Source organism: Lemur catta, chromosome 10 (genome assembly GCF_020740605.2).
Source record: "Lemur catta isolate mLemCat1 chromosome 10, mLemCat1.pri, whole genome shotgun sequence".
Classification (NCBI taxonomy): Eukaryota; Metazoa; Chordata; class Mammalia; order Primates; family Lemuridae; genus Lemur; species Lemur catta.
In genome coordinates this window covers 72136542-72155834 of record NC_059137.1, presented here as the reverse complement: position 1 = coordinate 72155834, position 19293 = coordinate 72136542, and the positions used below count along the sequence as shown (strand labels likewise).

At 34.6% G+C, this 19293-nt stretch overlaps 1 protein-coding gene across 3 annotated transcripts in view; it reads right to left on the bottom strand.

Annotated features, from left to right (window-relative positions):
* Window positions 1–19046, bottom strand: part of VPS13A (vacuolar protein sorting 13 homolog A) — a 197911-nt gene extending 178865 nt beyond the window's left edge. For all 3 annotated transcript variants that reach the window (XM_045562601.1, XM_045562603.1, XM_045562602.1), the window contains exons 1-5: window positions 18816–19046; window positions 6249–6292; window positions 4322–4364; window positions 836–931; window positions 296–397 (exon numbers count right to left, since the gene is read on the bottom strand). In XM_045562601.1, coding sequence (XP_045418557.1) covers window positions 296–397; window positions 836–931; window positions 4322–4364; window positions 6249–6292; window positions 18816–18915 — 385 coding nt within the window. In that variant the 5' untranslated portion in view covers window positions 18916–19046. The remainder of the gene's footprint in view (window positions 1–295; window positions 398–835; window positions 932–4321; window positions 4365–6248; window positions 6293–18815) is intronic.
* Window positions 19047–19293: the final 247 nt, after the last annotated feature.

Genomic DNA, 19293 nt, shown 5'->3' with positions numbered 1-19293 from the left:
AAGGGGAATAAAAAAGCAAAGAAAGAAAATATATTCCATAAAATTATTTGCTATTGTTAAAACTGACCTTACCTATATAAGCTAGACATATTATTTGCCTTAAGATAAATTTCTATAAAGTAAAATTTCTGTACACATGACAAAACACAGAAACCACATTAAAATTCCCCATGTAATAAGATTCTCTCATATTTGTTAAATAATCTTAGTGCCTCCAGAGAAAAATAACATTCAATTATGATAAATATTAAAGTCTTTTCTACTTATTACCATTGATATTTATTGTCTTCTTTACCTTGATCAACTACTTTTTGTTTTGCTTCTTCTATTCTTTTTAGTTCCTGTTGCTTTGCTTCCATGAGTTGTTTTTCTTCTTTTACAGGATCATATTTTATTCCTACAGGATGTATACAAAAGAATCTTAATTAGCTTAAATTTAAATATACTCATTCAAAAAAAAATCCTTGAAAATAATCACTAATTCAAAGTCTGCAAAAATTTAGAGTTAAAAACCAATTTAATTTGAATTAATACCAAATTTAAATATTAAGATAGCTGTAAAAATTCCCCAAAAGTATTTTGAACAAATATAATTATCAAATATAAAGATTTTTCTTTAACCAGGTACGGTGGTACATGCCTGTAGACAAAGCTACTTTGGAGGCTGAGGCAGAAGGATTGCTTGAGCTAGGAGTTTGAGATTGCAGTGAGGTATGATGATGTCACTGCACTCTGGCCCGGCAACAGAGCAAGACCTTGCCTCAAAAAAAAAAAAACAAACTTTCCATCCATACAAAAGAGTAACTTAAACTACAATTTTTAAAATTTGACTTACTAGAAGAAGGCACTATGAGTAAATAAATTTCTTCCAATACAGCTTCAACTGGTTGAGTATAAAGGTTTTTCCATGGAATTATAAGATTAAGATTACCTATAATTATTTTGAAGAAAAAAAAAAAAGGACAAAAAATATTATTCATTCAACCTACATTTATTGCCAATCTATTTTCTGTCAGGCATTAGAGGAGAAACAAAGTAACCTTTGTCCTTAAGAGCTCAGTCACTTTATTGAAAGCTATTTTACAACTAAAAACAACAATGCTTTGTTGTGATGATTTGAAATAACTGTATTTATTGATATAATTTCCAGTATTGTTGGAAACTCAGATTATATTTACAAGTTTCTATTTATAATGATCTGTACTGCCAACATACCACTATTCTTCCCTTAATTAACAATCCTTGATAAAATAACTGAATTTCCCTGATTCTTACTCTAAACCTTATAAGTATTTTTCTTATAATTTAACAAAGTATACTTTATGTAACTGTGTATATACATTTTACATATACATACACAGTAATAATCATACATACATATATTACCACACAGTCTACATATATGAAAAATATATACACACACACAAATAATAAAAGATCCTGGGCAATATTAAAAAATTACTCAAACTAATGAAAATATTTTATGGCATTTCAATAGCAAGGTATTTTCAAAAGCATTAGGTTTCTTGAACTAAAAAACATTATATATTGGGTCCATTATACTACTAACTCCACTTTTGTGTATCAGGATTTCCATAACAGAGTTTTAACATATTTTTAAAATTTTTTTAAAAGTGTGAGCTTCTGGATTTACAAGCCATTGCTGTAACTGGGGAAGGGATAGATTATTAAATACCCTAGTAATTAGGAAGGAAAAATATCTGCTTAGCTCCATCTCTTTACATAACCCTAAAAACTCCATGTTAGAAAACCCTAAATTGAGAAAAAAATTTCATCATACATGTCACTTCACAAAAAAAATAATTTCTAAAAAAGGAATAATTTTCTAAGTTTTAAAATCAGAAAAGACAGCAATCATTTCAAATTTGTATACAGACCAAAAATATAACCAAAATAAAATAAGTATATTGGGAAAAAATACCTGTAACAAATTTGACACGGTTCTATTCACAAATGTACCAAATAAACTGCTTAAAACACATACATTAATACTCCAAAAAAGGCAAATGAACAAAAAGACAAAAAACAGTGACCAAATGCGTATGTAATCAAAGAAACATAAATTATAACGTCTCATTTTCACCACTCAATCCTTTTGTAAAAAATAAAACTTTTTTCCTTTCATTACAAAATGTAGACTCCTCGTAGAAAATGTGGCAAATTCAGAGAAATATAAACAGATGTAATTCCAAAAACATTCCACATACAACAATTTCTAAAATACAAACATATATATATATCTGATATATGTGTGATTCTGCATTCTAAATGAGGAAAACTTTGAAAGATCAATAAGACTAACAACACCCAATAATAGCACGGGTATAATGCATTCCTATAAAACTGAGTGTACTATTGTTCATGTACTTCTATCACTCATCAAATTGTGACCCTATTGTATGCCGAATAATGTACTCAGTGGTGAGGATACAATAAAAATTAAGCCCACTTCTTCTCAAGAAATCCAGTGTCTACTAAAAGACAAAAAAATAAATAATAATGATATTAAAGAATAAAAGGTGCTATGATAGAGGTATACAAACAATACCTTAAATGATTCTCTAAATTATCTTGGATTTAGTCCAGTGTACTTTACACTATTTTTATATGAAAACTACCTTTTTATCATTTTTAAACAAGATCAGGCAAGAAAAAAGAAGGCAGGCAGGAAAGCAGGCTCTACAAGAAATAGGTCTCTCTACTCTCCTGATACATTGTTTTTACTTTCTTGAATTAAGATTACATTTACACACACTGAAATATAACAATCGTTACTGTAAAACTCAATGACTTTTGGCAAATGTTTAAAAGCCACATAAAACATATTTACTGTAATATGTATGTACCAACAGAAAAATGAAATTATTTTATAATATGCAAATATGCATTCACTGGATTATTACGATACCAGAAGAAATGAATGAGGTAAAATCAACTTGGATTATAAGAAATCCTTATTACATGTTAATTAAAACAAAAATTATAAAATCACAAATATAGCATGATTATAAGTATTTAAAATATATACATGTAAACAATCAGAAACATGCAAAAATAAAAAGGTCAGGTAGGAAAAAAATGGATGACGTTTTCTCCCTCTTATTCATGCTAAATTGTCTTTAAATTAGGGGGGAGTGGTAGAATTCTAGTCATCTAGTAACATCTTTGATGTTACTTTGATGAAAACTTTCTATGGTATACAGTCTAACACCAACTATAAGGACACAAATTTATCATGTAATTTACAAAAGCTTTCAGAATACCTTGTTCCTTAAGAGACACCAATCTAGCTTCGATAATATTATATAAATCCTACTACACAAAAACTATATAACAAAAAAATTTCAAAATCCCAACTAAAGACACTGATTATCTTGTACAATATTTAAACCAATAAAACTACGACATAATTTAAGAACCACGGTAAGTTTTTAGTAAACATGTTAAAACCTCATATTCCAGTCAGTTTCTGCTCAATCTATATACATCAAATATAAATGCTGGTAAAATAATACAGAATAAGAAATAGCACAATATTTTCTGGAAACCTAGAAAAACTTCCAGAGCTAAATTAGTTTTCAGATTGGCCCCTAGCCACAATGGCTGGATGATCCAGACCCTAGTCTTTACACCACATATCCTGTATCAATCAGAATACAGCAATGGTAACCAGTCAGAAAACTAGAAAACTGAGAGAAGGTGTCTGTTAGATGTAATGTTTTGGCTTTCAGTTAACTCAATTTTAACACTTAAGGCGAGGCATAGTAGCTCACGCCTATAATTGCAACACTTTGGGAGGCCAAGGCGGGAGGATTGCTGGGAGGCCAGGAGTTTGAGACCAGCCTGGGCAACATAGAGACCCTCCCCAACCCACCCACACCCATCACCTCAACAAAATGTAAAAATAAAAAAAGTAGCCGGGCACAATGGCGTGCGCCCGTAATCCTAACAACTCAGGAGGCTGAGGGAGACGATCACTTCAGCCCAGGAGTTCGATGCCACAGTGAACTATGACCTTGCCACTGCACTCCAGATTGAGCAACAGAGCAAGAACCTGTTTCCCAACCCTGCCCCCAAAAATGTATAATTTCTCAGGTATCAAATACTGAGCAAGGGATATATGACTCCCACAATATTGTTACATTACACAACTAACTAAGTTCTACCTAGACAAAAAACACATAATCATTTTCAATAAATGCCCAGAAACATTTAAAAGATTACATTATAGAGATAGTAGGCACATAATTCTGGTTGCACATCCAGTAAGGAGGACAATTCAATAATAAATATGGCTTACCTATATGGCCAACTTTAACTTTAAACGGTACATCCAGTTGACTCTACAAAAAAAATGTATATATATAAATATGCAAAACATTAGTACATAGAGTTCAACAACACAGATAATTACTTTTTTCTTCCAAAAATTATGTGAAGGGTTTTTTAATTAATTTACACATCCTCTTTACCACCAACATTTATTTAAAAGTATATACAACTGAAATATTATTCTCAAATCCATAAAATTCAGGTTGGCTGCTCTTTTTATAATTAAGGTCTACCGTAATAGTGGCCACAAAAACTACCCTACAAGAATCATTACTATTTTTGTATTATTTTAAGAAAAGAGTGGGAAACGCTACTGTAAATTTAAGCTTTTCAGGAGATTAAAACTTCATTTTGCAAAACTCACACTTTGCAAAAAATATTTTCAAAAAAATTTATTCATATTCAATGGGGGAAAGTGCAGCCTAAAAATAAATGGTGCTAGGAAAACTGGATATCCACTTGCAGAAACATGAAGTTGGACCCTTATCTTATACCCTACGCAAAAATTAATTCACAATGGATCAAAGACCTAAACATAAAAGCTAAAATTATAAAATCCTTAGAGGAAAACATAAGGGAAAATCTTCATGACATTAGACTTGCTAATGATTTCTTGGATGTGATAACAAAAGCACAGGTAATGAAAAAAATAGTTGAACTGGTCTTTACCAAATTAAAAACTTTTGTGCATCAAAGGACACTATCAAAAGAGGGATAAGGCAACCCATAAAATGGGGGAAATACCTGCAAATCATATATCAATATGAAGAATATATAAAGAACTCCTACAACTCAATAACAACCAAAAAACCCTGGTTAAAAAATGGCAAAGAACTTAATAGACATTTCTCCAAAGAACACAGACAAATAGCAACATGTAGATAAAAGGATGCTCAACTACTAGTTATCAGGGAAATACTAATCAAAATAAGCTACCATTTCACACCCATTAAGATGGCTATTATTAAAAAAAAACAAAAACAAACATTGGAGGATTTGGAGGATGTGGAGAAATTAGAACACTCATGCATTTCTGATGTGAATGTAAAATGTTGCAACTGCTATGGATAAAACTTTGGCAGTTCCTTAAAAAGTTAAATATAGAATTACCGTATGATCCAGCAATTCCACTCCTACACTAGTATATCCCCAAAGAAACTGAAAGCAGGGACTAGAACATACACATGTATACCAAATTTCACTGCAGCATTATTCACAAGAGCCAAAACACAAATACAACCCAAGTGTTCATCAACAGGTGAATGGATAAACAAAATGTGGTATATACATAGAGTGGAACATTACTCAGCCATAAAAATGAGTGACATTCCTAACACATGCTACAATATGGATGAACCTTAAAGATGTTATACTAAGTGAAATAAGCCAGATATAAAAGGACAAATATGGCATGATTCCACTTATATGCCTAGAATAGCCAAATTTAGAGACTGAAAGTAGTTTAGAGGTTACCAGGGCCTATGGAAAGAGGGAATGGAGAGTTACTTCTTTTGGGATGTGAAAACTTTGGTAAATAGATACTGGTGAGGGTTGCAAAACATTGTGAATGTAATTAATGCCACTGAATTGTATGCTAAAAAGTGGTTAAAACAGTTTTAAAAAACTTAGAAACAACTGGAAAACAAGTTAAGCATTCAAAATAAAACCACATAAGAATAAATAAAAATGTAAGTATTTTTAAATAGGAAAAATTATACTGTCAGTTTGTGCTTTTAGGGAGATTAAAATTCTATTTTGCAATAATTACATTTTGAAAAAATTATTTCTAAAAAATTTTCTTGAACTTAAATAATTTAAGGTGGCAAACTGAATCAGGAAGAAATGTACATAAGTAAATGCAACAACATGACAAATTTATCACAGTCAAAACCTACCAGGGCATTTTCTTTAATTTGAAGGTTCTTCAGGACCACAACTCCTAAAAAAGATTTAAAAAAAAATAAACTTGAAACAATCAAGCATTTTCATTCCTGATCATCATACTAAGGAAAAATAATCATAAATAATGTACATAACAGAAAACAGAATCTATTTGCAATCTTATTAGCTCACCTTCATTCTTCTACACAATCTAAGATCGTATGTTTGACCAAAACTTCATTGATTTTAAATTCTGACCTCTGCAGTTGTAGCTTAATGTTAATGTACACAAACACTTTAATCAGAATTATATAAACAATATGAATCTAACAGAGTAGCATGACGCAAGATCAATATACAAAAAGTGAATTGTATTTAAATATACCTGTAATGAACAGTTCAGGGGAAAAAATTTTAAAAATCAAAAATCAATTAGCCCCAAGATATGTAAATATAAATTTCCCAAATTCAAATGAAAAAAAGAAAATGAGAAAAATAACAAAACAGAATATCCAAGAACTGTAAGACAATTGTAAAAGCAGTAATGTATAGGTGATGGGACAACTGAAGGGAAAAAAAGGAGATAGAAGAGAAAAAAAAAAAAGAAACAAAGAAAATTTGGAGTAATGATGGCTGAGAAATTTCCAAATTAATGATAAAAATACCATAGATCCAGGAAGCTCAGAAACTACCAAGCGGGATAAATACTAAAAACTTACAGGTAGGCATGGCATAATCAAAGTACAGAAAATCAAAGACAATCTCAAAAGAAAGCAGAGAGGAAAAAAAAACCCATACCTACAGAGCTACAAAAATTATATCACACCACTTTGCAAACCATGAAAGCAAAATGAATAAAATATGTAGAGTGTTGAACGAAAATAACAACCAATCTAGAATTCTGTACCCACTGAAATTATTCTTCAAAAGTAAAAAGGAGAGAATGATGCCAGAGAGATGGCATTCTAGGAAGCTATAGGCCCTCGTTCCCCGAAAGAAACATCAAGTAAACAACAAACTGACCAAAATAACTGTGAGAACTCTAGAAACTTAATCTACAGCAACCAAGCAAATGCCCAACCAAGAAAAAAGGAAAAGCCATACCACAAGTGGACAATAAAGATGACATTGTTAACACTGCAGAAAAATATCTACAGATCATATGGTGAAACTGTGTCGTGAGCTAACTGAAGTCTAGACTAGAGTAGTATACACTTATAACAGAAAAAGAAATCACAGTTTATAAAATCAAAAAGAGACTGTTCTGGAGGAAACATTTAGAAAAGCCATCCAGCAGAACACTGCCTCATCTCTATAGGACCAAATTCCTGGTCCCTCCACTGCTCCTGATGTCTCTTCTCACCTAAAAAAATACAGCACAGTATACAATAACCTTTTAGTCAAAACACAGCATGAGAGGTAGAGACTGAAAGCCTGCTGTTGTTTGTTGCTGCTGTTGTTTAACAGCTGATACAGACAGGTATGCTAGAGATGCTGCTGTGCTGCCTACTTACACTTAACACATTATTTTATTGTATTAGTGGTATGTTATATTTCCTACTGTTAAGTACTTACAAGTGAATAAGTATAAGAAAATAGCTGCTTATTGGCAGCATATAAATTCAGAGTCAGGAATAATGGTGATGCCAAATAACTACAGATTGTCCACATGGGTGGCTGAGATAGTGATATTTTTGCTTTCTGATGGTTCAATGTACACAAACTTTGTTTCATGCAAAAATTATTTAAAATATTATATAAAATTATCTTCAGGCTATGTGTATAAGGTATATATGAAACATAAATGAATTTCATGTTTAAACTTGGGTCCCACCCCCAAGATATCTCATTAAGTATATGCAAGTATTCCAAAATCTGAAAAAAATCCAAAATCTAAAACACTTCTGGTCCCAAGCGTTTCAGGTAAGGGATACTCAACCTGTACTAATATCAGACATACAGACTTTAAGTCAAAACCTGTTACAAGAAACAAAGGAGGGCATTATATAATAATAAAAGGGACACATTTTGCTAAGAAGATACAATAATTATAAACACATATGAACCAAACATCAGACCACCAAACCATATGAAGCAAACGTTGACAGAATTGAGGAGAGAAACAGATAGCACTACAATAACAGCAGACTTCAATACACCACTTTCAATAATGGATAGAACAATCAGACAGGAGATTAATAAGGAAATAGAAGTTATGAACAACACTATTAACCCACTGGACCAAAAAAACATACAGAACACTTCACCCAACAACACAATATACACTTTTCTCAAGCGCACATGGGACATTCTCCAGGATACACCATATGTTACGTCACAAAACAAGTGTTGAAAAGTTACAAAAGAGAAAAGAAGACATACAAATGGGCAAAAAGATATATGAAAAAAGGTTCAACACCACTAATCATCAGGGAGATGCAAATGAAAACCACAATGAAATATCACCTCCCCCCAATTAGAATGGCTATCATCAAAAAGCCGAAACATAACAAATGCTGACATGACTGTGGAAAAAGGAAAACTCTTACACACTGTTAAGCTAAGTAAAATAAGCCAGGCACAGAAAGACAAATACCACATTATCTCACTCATGGATGGAACCTAAAAAAGTGATATTATAGAAGTAAAGAGTAAAATAGTGGTTACCCGAGGCTGAGGATGGGGGAATGGGAAAGATTGATCAATGGATAAAGACAGAAGGAGTAAGTTCTGGTGTTCTATTGCACAGCGGGGTGACTATGGTTAACAATAGTGTATTGTATATTTTAAAATAGCTAGAAGAGAGAATTTTGAATGTTCTCACCACAAAGAAATAAATGTATGAGGTGATGGATATGCTAAACACCAGCTTCATCATTATACCATATATGCATGTATTGAAACATCACACTATACTCCATAAGCATGTATAATTATTATGTGTCAATTAAAAACAAAATTTTTTAAATTTTAAAAGATTAAAATCATGCAAGGTATCTTTTCCAATAACAATGGAATGAATCTACAAATAAATAGAAGGAAAACAGAACAATCCACAAATATGGGAGAATTAAGCACTCAAACAAGAAATGGGTCAAGGAAATCACAAGAGAAATTAGAAAATATCTTGAGACAAATGAAAATGAACATATGACATACCATCATAATTAATAAGATGCAGTGAAATTTAGTGCAGGGAAATTTAGAGCTATAAATGCTCATATTAAAAAAGAAGAAATATTCCAAATCAACAACCTAAATTTACACCTTAAGAAACAGAAAATAAAACTAAGCCCAAACCCAGTAGAAGGAAGGAAATAACAAATAGAGCACAGATAACCAAAATAGGGAATAGAAAAACAATACAGGAAAAAAAAAATCAAAACCAAGAGTTAGTTCTCTAAAGAGATCAACAAAATTGACAAGCCTTTAAGTAGACTGACTACCAAAAAAAGTTATTTTAGCCCAGAAACGAAGGAGGAGCTATTATTACCAATTTTACAAAAATAAAGGGGATTCTATGAAAGTACTATGAACAACTGTACAACAACAAATTACATAACCTAGATGACATGGATGAATTCCTAGAAACATACAACATGCCAAGCTCACTGTTAATACAATGGATCGTCTCAATAAACCTATAACGATTAAGGAGATTAACTCATCAAAAACTTCCTAACAACAATACAAAAACCAAGGAACAAATGGTTTCACTGGTGAATTCTACCAAACATTCAAAAAAGAATTAACATCAATCCTCCTTAAACTCTCCCAAAAGACTGAAGAGAAGGGAACATTTTCAAATTCCTCCTATGAGGCCAACATTACTCTAATACCAAAGCCAGATAGAGACATGAAAAGGAGGGAAACTAAAACAAAACTACACACCAATATCCCTGATGAATACTGATGCAAAAATCCTCAACAAAATACTAGCAAACAAAATTCAATAGCACATTAAAAGGATTACAGACCATAACCCAAAAGGATTTATTCCTAGGATCCAAGAATGATTCAACATAGTTAAATCAATCAATGTAACACCACTTTAAGGAAATGAAGGAAAAATCACATAATCATCTCAATTGATACAGAAAAGGATTTGAAAAACTTCAGCACACTTTCATGACCAAAAAAAAAAAAAACAAAAAAAAACAACAGGAATAAAAGGAACCTATCTCAACATAATAAAGGCCATATATAAAAAGCCCACAGCTAACATTCACAATGGTGAAAGACTGAAACCTTTCCTCTAAGATCAGGAACAAAGATAAGGATATCCACTTTTGCCACTTTTATTCAACATAGCACTGAAAGACCTAGCCATACCAATTTGGCAAGGAAAAGAAATAAAAGGCACCCAAAGTGGAAAGGAAAAAGTAAAATTATCTCTGTTCACAGACAGCATGATCTTATATGTAGAAAACCCTGAATATTCCACCAAAAAAATGTTATAATTATTCAGCAATGTTGCTGGATACAAAATCAACATGAAAAAATCAATTTTGTTTCTATGTACTAAAAATCAACAGTACAAACAGGAAATAAAACAATTCCATTTACAATAGCATCAAAAATGGTAAAAATACTTAGGAATAAACTTAATCAAGGAGTGTCAATACTATTCAAAACGATCTACAGATTCAACGCAATCCATATTAAAATCTCAACATTTTTTGGAGAAATACAGAAATCTATTCTTAAATTCAACATTGAATAGCCAAAAAATTGTGAAAAAAATGAAGAAAGTTGGAAGTCACACACTTCCTGACTTTAAAACTTATTAAAAACCACTTTAATCAAAACAGTGTGGTATTGGCTTACAAACACACAGACCAGTGGAATAGAATAGAAAATCCAGAAATAAACCCTCACATATATAGCCATATAATTTTCAACAGGGCACCATGACCATTTAATTTGGAAAGGACAGTCTTTTCAACAAAAGTTGTTGAAGGAACTGGATATACACAGCAAAAGAATGAAGGTGAATCCTTATCTTACACCATATTCAAAAATTAACTCAAAATGGATCCAAGAGCTAAATGTAAAAGCATATAAAACTCTTAGAATAAAAAGCATAGGGGGAAAGTTCCATGGCATTGGGTTTTGCAATGATTTCTTGGATATGACACCAAAAGCACAGGCAACAATAGAAAAAAATGGGTGAATTGGACTTCATCAAATTTTAAAACTTTTGTGCATCATAGGACACTATCAACAGTGAAAAGGCAACATAGAAAATGAGGGGAAATATCTGCAAATCATATATTTGATAAGGGGCCAATACTCAGAATATATTTTTAAAAATTCCTACAACTCAACAACAAATACCTGATTAAAAGATGAGCAAATGACTTAAACATTTTTCCAATGAAGATATACAAATGGCCAATAAGCCCATGAAAAAATGCTCAACATCACTAATTAAAGAAATGTAAATAAAAACTACAAGATAGCACCTCATACCCATTACAGTAGCTACTACCAAAAAGGAGAACATAAGTGTTGGCGAGGATGTGAACAAACTGCAACCCTCGTACACTACTGGCAGGAATATAAAACAGTGCAGCTACTATGGAAAGTAATATGATGGTTCCTCAAAAAATTGGAATTACCATATGATCCAGTAATTCTACCTCTGGGTACATACACAAAAAATTTGAAAGCACAGACTCAAAGAAAATACCCATGTTCACACCAGCATTATTCACAATAGCCAAAAGGCGAAACAATCCAAGTATCCATCAACAGATGAATGGAGAAACAAAATGTGGTGTGTATATACATACCATGGGATATTATTCACCCTAAAAAATTATTGAAATTCTGACATATGCTACAACATGGATGAATCTTAAGAACATTAGGCTAAGTAAAAGATGTCAGTTATAAAGGGCAAATACTGTATGATTCCACTTATACTGGGTACCAAACAGGCAGTCATTGCTTAATGGATACAGTGTTTCAGTTTTGCAAGATGAAGAGTTCCAAAGATGGATGGTTGTGATGGTTGCACAACAATGTAAATTTACTTAATGACACTGAAGTGTATACTTAAAATGATTAGACAATAAATGTTATGTGTATTTTACCACAATTTTTTTCAATGGGGGGGAATGTAGGAGAAATAAAAACCTTTCCAAGATAAAGAAAAAACTCATGCAATTTGTTACCAGTAGACCTCCCTTGCAAAAAAGATTAAAAAGGAGTTATTCAGACAGAAGGAAAATGATACATCAGAAATTCTGATTTACAGGAGCATTAGAGAAATAACAAATGAAGGTAAAATTAAGTCTTTTACTTTCCTTATTCTTAAATAATCAAGTAGAAAACTAGTTTAAATAATAATTGCAACAATACATTGGATGATTATAGCTTATGGATAAGAGGAATTAATGACAAAAATGTTATAATGGGCAGAAGGGAGGACTTTGAGTATTCTGTTATAAGATACCTCCATTATCCATGAAGCCATATAGTGTCATTTGAATGCAGACTTATATTAGTTTTAAATGAATACAGCATATTCAAAGATAACCACTAAAAAAAAAATTAAGAAGTATAACTGATACCCTAAGAGAGGAAAAAGAAATAAAATCATACAAAATACTCAATTAAAACCAGAGAAGGCAAAAGAGGGGAGGATTGTTTAAAAGGAAACAAATAAGTACAACCAATAGAAAACAGTTATAAATATGATAGATATTGTCAAAGAAAAAAGTTTTTTCTCTGTACTCTTGTAAGTAGGAAGGGAGGGTCTCCAGACAACAGGAATTCAACCAACTTGAGCAATCAACCTGCTCTGCAGCCTTTGTTTATGCTAAAAGAAGTCAGAATAAAAGAACATATACCATACAATCCCATTTATATGAAATTCTAGAAAACTAATATAACATACAGTGAATCAGTGGTTGCTTGGGAAGAAGAAGGGTGAAAGGGGCAAGAGGGTTAAGAGACAGGGATTGTCAAGGAGCACAAGGAAACTCTTGAGTGTGGTGGATATGTTCCTTATCTTAACTGTGACGATGGTTATTTGTGTGCATATGTACGCCAAAACTTATCAAATTGTAGATTGTAAATATGTGTATTTTACTATATGTCAATTATACCTCAATATGGCTGTTAATACATATGTTAATCGCAAATCTAGATAGTATATGGGGATATATACTGTAAAATCTCATAATACTTTTCATAATAAAATTTTCCATCAGCTTTAAAGTTCTCTGAGAGTTATCTTAGAACATGGATATAAAACTAACATTTAAGAAATTAGAATTGGTAATTATCACTAGACTGTAAGAATCATTTGTTTAGTTCCCCAGTATATTCCTGTCACAGATGAATGACTCCTCAAAATCAGAAACTCTATCCTAACTGAATCTTCATCGCCCTGTACAGCCCTTGGTATAAAGGGGTATGCAGTAAGTGGCCACTGAACTTAAGACTCTATTATAAAGAGAAAACTGGGAAATTAACATTTAAAAAACATAATACATGTATTAGTTAATAAACAGGAAATCTGAGCCTTTAATATTACATAAAAATGTCAGTCATCAAAAAATTACAAATTTGAGTATCATTATTTTGAAAAATAAAAGAAAACAAATTTAGAAGACTAAATTAAGAAGGGGTTATAAAGTACAGGTACTTCCTGTGTTACAAATGATAATTCTATCACACAAGCCTACCTTACTATTGCTTTTGTCTCTCTGACTTTCTAATACTTTTTCCCTGAAAGCCCTCTTACAATGTACCCAGTTGTGCATCACAGTCCCTGGTGTAATTTGTTAACAAAAAAAAAAAAAAAAGATTTTGGTGTCCTATTCCAGATAATCATTTCTGGGGAAGGGTTCAAAATCTGTATTCATAACAAACACCTATACCTGATTCTGATGCATCTTGGTTCTTAAAAGAAATACGTGAAATGCTAAACGCTTGGGAAAGTTGAAAGGATAAATCTCAAATTAGTCTATTAAATATTACTACCTCCCTAACTTGATATATGAGAAGGGTGGAGAATTTGTAAATAAAAGTGTATAAAAAGTATACTTTAACAACATCAAAATTTGCAAAGAGTCAGTCCTAGGATGAAGTTTAATTCCTTTTTCTCCTACAAAAATAGATGGATTCCAAGCAATCAGTCTACTTAGTGTATTGGACCCAGTATTGTAGCACTCTTCTGCTATAGCATAATAAAACAGGTTTTTGGAAGTTCTTCATTCACATATAATAATGTTTCTAGGAAAAAATGGATTCTGATTTCCAAAGAATCATCTGAGAAACAAATATTCAGAACACTACCCATTATTAGTACTGCCTAAATACTAATTGATACTTTTAACATGCTAATAGTGAAATTAACTGAATTATTACACAGAAGCCTAGCAAAAGCACACATTTACAATAGGTCTGTCACATTAGATCATAAAATATTAAGTCTTAAAATTTTTCTTACGCAGCACTTAATTTCTATTATCAAAATTTTCAAACAATGTTTTTTAAAAATACTCTAAGTTTATCACAAGTTAGTACTTTTGAAAACCTCAGCATATTTTTTAAAAACTACTCCAGCTACCACTTAAAGTTTTAATTATCAACATAAAATTGATTTCTATAGATAAAAAACTGACATATATTAAAAATTATATGACAAAGACCAAAATTGGAGCGATCCCATTACCTGATTTCTAGACTTAACCAAAAAGCTGTAGTTATCAAGACAGTGTAGTATTGGTGAAATGATGGACGTGTAGATTGTTGGAACAGCATACAATCCAAAAATAAATTTATACAATTTTAAATCTACTGATTTTTTTACAAAAGCACAAAAGTAATTCAATGGAGAAAGGCTAGTTTTTTCAGCCAATGGTGCGAACCACTGGATATTTTGCATCCACATGCTAACAATTCTACCTTAACCTTCAACCTATATCACATACCTTATACAAAAAATGAATCCAAAACATAAACATAAAACCATAAAACTTCTACAAGAAAACATAGAAGAATATCTCTGTGACTTTTACGTTAGGCAAAGATTTCATAGATATGACACCAAAAGCCATAACTCTTAAAAGAAATTTTTGATAAACTGGACTTTATCAAAATTAAAAACATTTCTTCTGCAAAAGACAGAATGGCAAAAGACTAGGAGAAAATGTTTTCAAATCTCATGTCTGACAAAGGACTTATATCCATAATATTTAAAGAACTCAATACTCAACAATAAGAAAACAAAACACTTTAGAAAAGAGTTTGGCAGTTTCTCAAAAGGTTAAACAGAGTTACCACATGACCCAGCAATTCCAGTTCTAGGTATGTAGCCAAAAGAATTTAAAACATATGTCCACAAAAAACTTATACATGAATGTTCATAGTGGCATCATTCATAATAGGCAAAAAGTAGGAATAAACCTTCATGTCTATCAGCTGGTGAGTTGATAAACAAAATGTGGTATGTCCATACAATGGAATATTATTCAACTATAAAAGAGAATGAAATATTCATACATCCATCAACAAAGATGAACCTTGAAAATATGTTAAGTTTAAAAAGCCAGAAACAGCAGGGCACATATTGTATGATTCCATTTAAATGAAATGTCTAGAATTGGCTAGTCCATAGAGACAGAAAGCAGATTAATGGTTGCTAGAGGCAGGGTGGGGAGGAATGGGAGGAAATGGGGAGTGCCTGCTAATGGAGATGAGGTTTATTTTGGGGGTATCGAAATGTTTGGGAATTAGACACGGTGGTGGTTGCACAATTTTGTGACTATACTAAAACAATAAATTATACATTTTAAAAGCATGAATTTTATGATATGGGAATTAAATCTCAATACAAATAGAAAAAGAAAGCAACCCAATTTAAAATGAACAAAAGATCTGGACACCTCACCAATGGAAATATACAAATAGCAAAGAACAAAATGCTCAAACATCATTAATCACTAAGGAAATACAAATTAAAATCACAATCCTTTACCACTACATACCTATTAGAATGGCTAAAAAGCTTTTTTAATGACAATACCAAGTGCTGGTTGTAAAGTTTTTGAATGAGCTGCGCCAGAGAAAGAGAGACAAGCAGAGTTGAAAGAGTTAAGCAACAAGGCTTTATTAGAGCGCTCCCAGGAGAGGTTCACAGGTCCCAAGAGTGGGGCCAGAAAAGTCACACTGCCCAGAAGTTTTGAGTGGGTATATATATGTTTTTAGGGCTGGGGGGTTGGAGGTTTCTTTGTTGGGAAGATTTATGGCAGGGAGAGCAAGGAATTCTCCGTTGCAGTTTTAGGGTGGGTATTGAGAAATAGGAGGGACTGGTGGTATGTGTGCACACCAGGAACCGTGAGGGACTCCAGGGACTCCAGGGACCGTAACTCTTATCACGGTAACCATCCAGGTGTGGTTATTCTTTAACTTAGCTGGGCCTTGCAGGCATTGTTCTTGGCATGTCTCGTGGGCTTCTTCTTTTTCCATTAGGGAGGGCAGGGGTGCCCACCACCAGCCTTACACTGGTAAGAGGCAGAGCAGCTAAAATCTGATCCAATGCTGGTGAAATTGGAAAATGCTACAGGCCAGTTTCGTTTCTTACTATTTCTTACTACTACTAAATATTCACTTAACATATGACTCTGCAATCTCACTCAGTTATTTACCCAGGAGAAATAACAATTTATGTTCACACAAAAACCTGTACATGAATGTTTATGGCAGCTTTATTCATAATCTCAAAAAAACTGAATTATCCTTCAACCAGCCCACAGATAAACATTTACAGTACATCCACAGAATGAAACACTATTCAAAAATACAGGAATGAATTACTGCTGTATGTAACACACGGATGACTCTCAAATGCATTCTGTGTAAGAAATGGAAGAAGTGAAACTAAAAAACCAGACCCAAACATACCAAACAAGCACATTTATATGCACTCTGGAAAAGACAAAACTACAGGGATGGAAACAGAGACTGCCAGGAGGTGTGGTAGGGTGAATTACAAAGAGGCAGCAGAGGGAATCTGGGGAGCTTGGTGGAACCTTCCAGTGTCACTATTATGATGATGGATACATGCCTCTTAGCATTTGTCAAGGCAGACAGAACTGTACCACAAGAGTGAATTTTACTGTATGTAAGTTTTAAATAAGTAAATAAATCCACTGATTAATCACAAAACCTCTACCTTAAATGTAGAAGCAATGTTCTGCTACAGATTAAAGCACTCTCAAGTGTTCTTAAACTTCCTTCAAAGACAGATGGAGACAAGTTTTACTATTTTCACTTTGCAACTGAGAAGCAGCATAGAATAAACAGTCTGCAAGTTTCTAGTACTAGTCAGAGAGGCTGAGATACCGCTTATGTCCCTAGTTTTTGTAGTCCACTATATCATGGTACCAGATACCAACAGTAGTAACAAGTAACAATTCTTTTAATCAAACTAAATTACTTGTTTACATTGTTTCATAAAGGAAGAGTCAAGATAAATAAGTATTTTAGAAGGATGAAAGTGTGTGCATATCCAAAAATAGTTTAAATTACTTTAAAAATATATTCTATATAAAATATAGAATGTACAACTACATATTAATATACATAATTCACACAAAAATGAATCCTCCCTTTGGTCTAGGAAATCCATATCATAAAGTAGTCTAATTTCCAATGGGTGTTTACGATAAATGAGGGTATAATACAAAAAACATGATGCACTATAAATGAGACTCTAAACAGGTGGAACATCAGAGTAAACGCTTCCATCTTCCACCACGTGAAAGGGGAATGCTCACCCCTGTCTTTTGTAGGTCAGAGACTTTGCACAACGCACCTGTTGTTTAAAAAAAAAAAAAAAAACAGCAATTCACTCTGATCCACAAAACCCAAAAGCCTTGAAAAATGGGACACATTCCTGGTTCAGGTTATGAACTAAAAACACACGAGCAACAGACTGAGTTATTCTCCACGGGAGGGGCCCTCTGGTTGTCGGCCCACCCCCGGGGAGCGAGCCGAGTCCAGGCTGCACCGCCGGAAGCGGGCGCCGAGAAAGCGCCTCGGGGTCAGCCCCGCCGAGGCCGGGAAGGAAGGGGGTGGGCGTCTTCGGTGACAGCGCCTGGCCTTCACGTGCGAAGCAGCGTGCGGCACTCCGTGGGCTCTCTGGGGCCTCCGTCACAACGCAAGGGGTAAAATGACAGGAGTGAGAGCAAACCCAGGAGCGTGACGTCGCTCCTCCTCGCCTGGCTCGGGACGAGGGGCAGAAAAGGGCACCTCGCCGGGATTTGAACTCTGGACCCACGGAACCCACGGCGGTCCCCCTCGGCCGCTCCGCTCGGAAAGACAGACCTTTTCATCCCGCACCCCCGACCCTCCCCTGCCCACCACAACTTAAACAGCCCGCGGGCGGAGACCTGGGAACTGCCGCCCGGCTTTGCGTCACTCGACCCGGACGCGGGCGGGCGGCAGGTGGCAGCACAGGCGAGCGGGGGCCTGAAGCCCCGGGAAGACCGACCCGGCTCAGGCAGCCAGAGGGCCGCGGGCCGGGGTCAGGCGACACTGAGGAGCGGCGGCGGTCTCGTTACCTTTCCAGATGTCCAGAGAGAGCTGGGACCTGTCCAGGCCCACCACATAGTCTCCCAAGAACCGGTTCAACACGTCCACGACCACTGACTCGAATACCATTTTCCTCAGCAGCGGTGGGCACGGCGGCCGCCCTGCCCGCCCCGCGCTCCTTCTCCCTGCGCCTGCCCACGCGCCTCTCCCTCGAGACCGCTCGGTTCACCGGCTCCCGGGAGGCTCCGCCGTGGCGCCGCCGCCGGCCGGACGCGCAGCCCCCGCGCGAGCCCAGCGAGTCGCACAGGCGGCCACTCGCTCCACGCGTGCGCGGCTCTGCCCGCGGGTGGAGGCGGGGCGCGGCGCCGACCTGAGCGCGCGGCCCCGACAGGGAGGCAGGGCGGCTGCGCGGCCGCGGGTCTAGCGCGTGCCCCTTTCGGGCCCGCCCCGGCCCCTCTTTCCCGTCGGCCCCGCCTCCTCCCTCATCGCTCGGCAACGGGACACGTG